This window comes from Glossina fuscipes, unplaced genomic scaffold (genome assembly GCF_014805625.2).
Source record: "Glossina fuscipes isolate IAEA_lab_2018 unplaced genomic scaffold, Yale_Gfus_2 28, whole genome shotgun sequence".
Lineage (NCBI taxonomy): Eukaryota > Metazoa > Arthropoda > Insecta > Diptera > Glossinidae > Glossina > Glossina fuscipes.
The window spans coordinates 4911494-4917547 of NW_023998423.1; the positions used below are offsets into that span (position 1 = coordinate 4911494).

General features: G+C 34.3%; 1 protein-coding gene across 1 annotated transcript; it reads left to right on the plus strand.

Annotated features, from left to right (window-relative positions):
* Window positions 1-3178: 3178 nt before the first annotated feature.
* On the plus strand, window positions 3179-4521 carry LOC119636301 (odorant receptor 88a). The gene is made up of 3 exons (XM_038031605.1): window positions 3179-4180; window positions 4240-4395; window positions 4468-4521. The coding sequence occupies exons 1-3, from the start codon at window positions 3179-3181 to the stop codon at window positions 4519-4521; spliced, it is 1212 nt and encodes a 403-aa protein (XP_037887533.1).
* Window positions 4522-6054: the final 1533 nt, after the last annotated feature.

Below are 6054 nucleotides of genomic sequence, written 5' to 3' on the forward strand. Positions count from 1 at the left end.
CAATATATATATATATAAACACTTTCTTTGGACATGTCCATAGCCTCTGTTGTCCCGCAAATCATAATCCGACGGCCATCCAGGTGTATTTTATAAACTTGAAAGATTAAGAAAACACAATTGCAAAATGAATTTTTCTTTAAAATTTTTTACGTCTATACGTCTTGACAGTCAAGTATGAACTAATATATATAATGTATGTGCATTAAAATGGCGACTAAAGAAAATAATAATGCTCGAACAATCTGCGTAATCCTAAATATCATAAATATTCCCTTTTTTTCTCTTATTTAAGTGAATAAACGCTCGAGACCAACTAACATATATTTGCCTCCATACGAAGATATAGCAAGAAAATCCATAATAAAGGCAAGCATTTTGATCTTTGTTTTATTTATTTTTACATTTTTATTTTTTCAGTATATTTTTTTTTTTTTTTTGTTATTCATACTCTATGCATAGAAACAGCAAAAAAAAAAAAAAAAATTAAATAAAATATCTTCGAAGCATCCGCATAAAAAACTAAACAGAGAGAGGAAAAAACGGTATTGAAAAATCACGTAATTGCAAATTATATAAAATTATGATCGTCCAACAAGTATATAATTTTGTTATTGTTTCTGCTGTTGAAAGTTGTTTTTTTATTCTATATAACTCTCTCACTCCCTCTGCCTAACACAAGCACATATCATGTTATAACCACGAAAATCAAAATTGTTCAAAACAAAATTTCATAATTTGAAATAAATTATACGTTAATGTGATGAAAATGTTGATGTCTGTCTGTCTGTCCGTCCGACTGTCTGGGTGGGTGACCTTGAGAAAAAAAAAATTCACTTGTAGTTAGTTATTTATTAAGCATCCGGACACAAATTCTGTTTAAGGATAGACGTTTTAGCAAAGAAAATATAAAATATTGTATGCGAAGATGAAAACTTAATTGAAAGTTCAAGGTGACGTTAATAGCGACTTTAAAAGGCGAAGGATTCATAATAACAAATAAGTAATACATCTACCGGTTAAGACGAATAAGAGGTACTCCTTCTGTCTTGTCCAGGATAAGAAGCTCATTTAGTTCTTCTATTCATGGTTATAAATATATTTTCGGACCAACTTTTTATATAGTCGAAATCCAGTTTCAAATCATGGCAAGAGCTTAAAGTTCAGCTCACTTGGGCGAAATTATTCCATTTTCAGAACTAATTTGTAAAAATAATCGGAAATCATGTGCGAGAGATATCAGATTTATATCTTATTCTTGTGACTCGGCGGTTTTCCGCATATTTTCTAATAACTTATGGATTATGGATGGACGTGGTCCTGCTTGCCAACAGATATTGAACATATATATAGTCTGCAATAATGATAAGGGAAATCAGAGATATGCTTAATAGGAGTAATTAATACATGGGTCGATAGCTGTCAGAACCAAATAAGAAAAACAGCAAACGAAAGATAAGGCGAATCCTGTGAACGTTGGTTCAATTCTTACTTCAATTTAGACATGGTTGTCATCAGTGACATGTTTATGCTGTGGATTTGCAAAGACAAGCCCTTTTGCAAATCCCAAAATTGATTTATTATCAATTTTCGAAAACCAGAAAACATATTAAAAATATGATTTCAACACTGCGCAATTTTTCGTAGTGGATGATTGAATTTTCCATTGTTGTCTTGTTGCTCGAAGATCACAATATACAATATAGGTGTAAATTTTTATCGTTGTACCCATTGTGGTTTATACCATGGTAATGGGCGGCAAACCCAACTATTTTCACTTTTGAAAAATGAGCTGCACTCACTTCACGTTGCGCTATTGGCATGTCATTTAACGAATTTGGTCCATTTTCAATACGAACGTGCATTGAAGGACTTCCAATGTTTCTACAAAATTTGAAATCGATATCTTCATTTTTGGGAACAGAACGATGTTTACAACACGGACAGACGGAAATGTTTAAGCCAATCCAGAATTTGATGCTGAGGAAGAGTATATATATATATATAGTTTGGGGGGTTTTCGAAGCTTCCTGCCGCTGGAACTGACTGGCTGCCTTACCCGTTTTTAAAGTTAATTCGTCGTATCTGTACCTCATCTTCAATATAGTACAACTGCGAACAAAATAGAATTACTTTTGTCTCTCATGGAATAATTAAATTTAACTTTATTTGCAAAATATTGCACCTCCAACGTCTTCTTTGCAAATGATGAAGCGATGTGTCTAGAATTTCAATATAAAAAGAAAACGGTGACGAAAAAAGTCCGCCTTAACGAGGCTGCTTGCAGAGAAACGGGAACTTTGTATGGGAAACTTTTTGCAACTAAACTGCATTGAAATTGAACTGACATTTTAAATTAAATTTTCTGAACCATATTTTATGAGGTATTAAGATTCGACATACTTTTAAGATCCATGGAACATTGTCATTGTTTGACTCCAAAACGAATCATTATGAAAATTGGTTAGACCAGGACATTTTTACGATTGCTCCTCAGTAAGCTCTCTTGTGACAAAAGTTAAGTTACAGTGAAGCGGCATACGCAGAGGCAGAGTTTTTACGGAAACGATTACCCAAAGACAAGGAGGGCTTAATTTCTTAAAGGTAGAAACTCACCTTTCTCCTTCATTCTTCTTCTTATTTCTTGGCAGATACATAAAGCCTTGGTTTTTAAAAAATTTTACGACCAAATTATAGAATCCTCACCGGTGTTTACATCCGTTGCGAATAGAAGCACACTTTACAGAAATCAATCTCAAATGTAAGACTTTCTCAGACTTGACTTCCAGTCAACCGTCAACCAAGAATCTACGAATAGAAAAAAAATTATGTTTTCAACTTGCTTCGAGATACTCGGTAATAGAATAATTCACTTGTTAACATCCGCATTATCTGCCGATGCGAATATAACACGAACTACACTGAAGTGCTATTAACCCATGTACTCAAATGCTTTATTCGCCTTCCGGTAAAAGCAGAAAAATGAAAAAAAAAAAATTTCACTAACTCTTACGTTAATAATAAAATTATTATCTAATTTATTTTTTTCTTGCATTAAAAATTCCTTTGATTTTCTTTTTAATAATACATAAAACAATCAAAAGGAATTTCAACCTTAAAATCATATAAAAGCCGTCTCCTAACTTACGTGAATGGGACACGAAGGACAAAAGACAAAATGCATTTTTACACTATCGATCAATTTTTTCTGATTTTGCATCCGTTGCAAAAGTATACGCGTTGGATATATTTTGATTTTAGACGTCGCGATTCGACTATACCGTTCGAATTTGAAAATATGACAAAATTAAAAATCAGTTTAACGTTCGTTTTATTCGAATTGATTTGCAATTTGATAAAATTCATACTCGAAATACGTGCGGATCGTTTAAGCGAAGCGAAACAAATCGCTGCCGTTACAAGTATTGCACTTTTGTGCATGATTCGCGGCATTTCGTTATACACCGATCGTAATCGCATGTTAGCGATATGCAATGACTTGGATAAAATATTTCCCAACACTGTTTACCTGCAGCAACGTATGCGAGTGCAGAAATTGGCCGCTTTTTTTAAAGTCCGCTTTCGTGTGCTGCGTATTTACGTGTACGTCGGCTTACCCTCGTTTGCTAGCATTCCTTTAATCAGATATTTCTTATTTTATGATCGCGAAAATGGTGGCCCCCTTCTCGACGAATATCATCAGCATGCTTCGTGGGCTCCATTTGAACTAAAGCAAAATAATCGCGCTTATCCGTATGTGTATGTTTACGAAACATTTGTCACAATTCTTGGCTTCACTTGTATCTTAACCTGGGATCATATATTCACGGTAACCGTTTCGCAACTCACAATGCACTTCGAATTCGTGAACACGGAACTCGAATCGTTAAATGTCAGAGACACGACCGGACGCATGAAATCGAAATTGTTTTGGCGTCGTTTCAAGGAAATAATTGTTTATCATCAGCATGTTTATCGTTTGGCTAAGAAATTGAATGAAACCTTTAACTTAACGATATTCTTAACCGATATCGGTTGTGCTGGCTCCATTTGTTTTCATCTTTATCTCATTGCTAACAGTGACAGCATACTGACAATCGTTACTTTCTTCTTTCCTTGCTTTATATTAATCGCTTTCACATTTGATTACTGTCATCAAGGATCACGTTTAGCCGAGGCGGTAAGTCCGAATGTGCAACTGAACTTTAAGCCATTATTTCTTATTTCCTTAAATTTTAGTCAGCACGTCTTCAAACTATTCTTTACACTCAAAAATGGTATGATGCCTCTCCCACATATCGACGTTTAATGTTAAGTCTCTTGCAGTACGCTCATAAGCCCTTCACTTTAAACGGCTTCAAACTTTTCGACTTGGACATGTTACACTTTCAGTCGGTAAGATGTATAGAATAAATGCTTTCATCTTAGAGATTAAAGCAAAATTTTTTTCTTCCTCTTTCTATGCAGATTATGACAATTGCTTATCGTTTATTTGCTTTTGTTCAGTCGCAAGGGAAGTAATGGAAATTTTAATAAAATATATTTTGGAAACATTACTGGCTATGAATGCTTGCTAGGGATGCTTGTTGCAAGCGACTAAGGTTGAATAAAGATAAACAAAGACATCTAAGAGTTTGTTAATTAAGATTAAGTTTATTGATGATTTACGGCCAAAGGACTATAACTCTCATAAAAGTGGGCTGCCGTATAGCTTAGGCTGTAGCTGCAACCTTTGCTCCCACTCCTTCCTCACCGTTTTTACACACGCATATGACGAGTCCTTTGGTCATCAAAAGTCCAAAGAAAAAAATTGCCAAAATGTTATAATTATGCAACGCCGTCTCTTAGATACCCTACATAACTTCGTCTGATGCGGATTTTTATCTACCAAAACTATATTTCATTGTCGAAAGGAAGCTTACTTTTTTAGATAAACCCTATCTAGAACACATGTTAACCAGGTTAGCAGCTCGACATATCGCTCAGATATAATTCAATACGGTTACTGAGTGACGTAGTAGCACTTTGAAGTTATTTCTACTTATTACACTCAAGCTACAAATTCCGGTAACTATGTACACTGATTATACTGACATTTGTTAATCATTTTTATTTTTGTGGGTTAATGAAAGCATGTATTGCCTTAGAAATTTCATGAATTAAAAATTAAAGTTCACGCTACACACGCAAAGATTGATAGCAACAGCTGTAGGTTAAGAATGTCCAAGACATTCGTTCTTTACACATCTCTTTTTGCCAGTCACAAAGACAATCTTCAGTTGGATTCAGATCCAAAGCTTCTACACAGAATGAACCGCAAAGTGCGTTCTAAACTAGCCAAGTCTTTTTCAAGGCGTCCTCCGCTCACCCGATCTAGCTCGCATGCATGATAGCGCATCGTTGATCCATAATATTTTCACAGTCGGCAATTCATAAAGAGATGGCACCATTGGAGTGTGCCATTTGCAAAAGGTACTCATTAGTACGAACCTTGCAAAATATCCTTTTTAGACTCTCCTCGTACCATAAGCAGACACGCATCTGACCACATTAATAAAGAGGATTGATTTAGCTTGAATTGATATAGCAGCTGAAAAAATCATTCCTACTTCCAATGCTAAGAGAATGCTATAGGAATTATTCGTTTGGAATATTCATTACCTCATCACCAACTATCACTGTCATTGCATTGAACCCATTTAGGGCAGGTTTTACAATCACTTTAAAGCGAGGACTTTGGCTTCCGAAGGAAGTGGTAACCTATTTATACGTTTTTCATAGTGACGAGTTTAATTTAACACAATGTCAAGAATAGAACACACATACATCTTTTTCTATGCGCAAGCCTTTCTTCTGCCCATCCAGAGGAAGTGTAGCTTTATTTGCTAATAACATTTGAAAAACTTTTGCTTGATCACTGCTTCTGAAGAGAAGATCAATTTAATTTTTTTTTTTTTTTTTTTCAAAATATAAAATATATATATATATATACATATATGTAGATATTCTAATAAAATATAGAGTTGTAAAGCTTTCTTTTTTTTATTTTTTGTT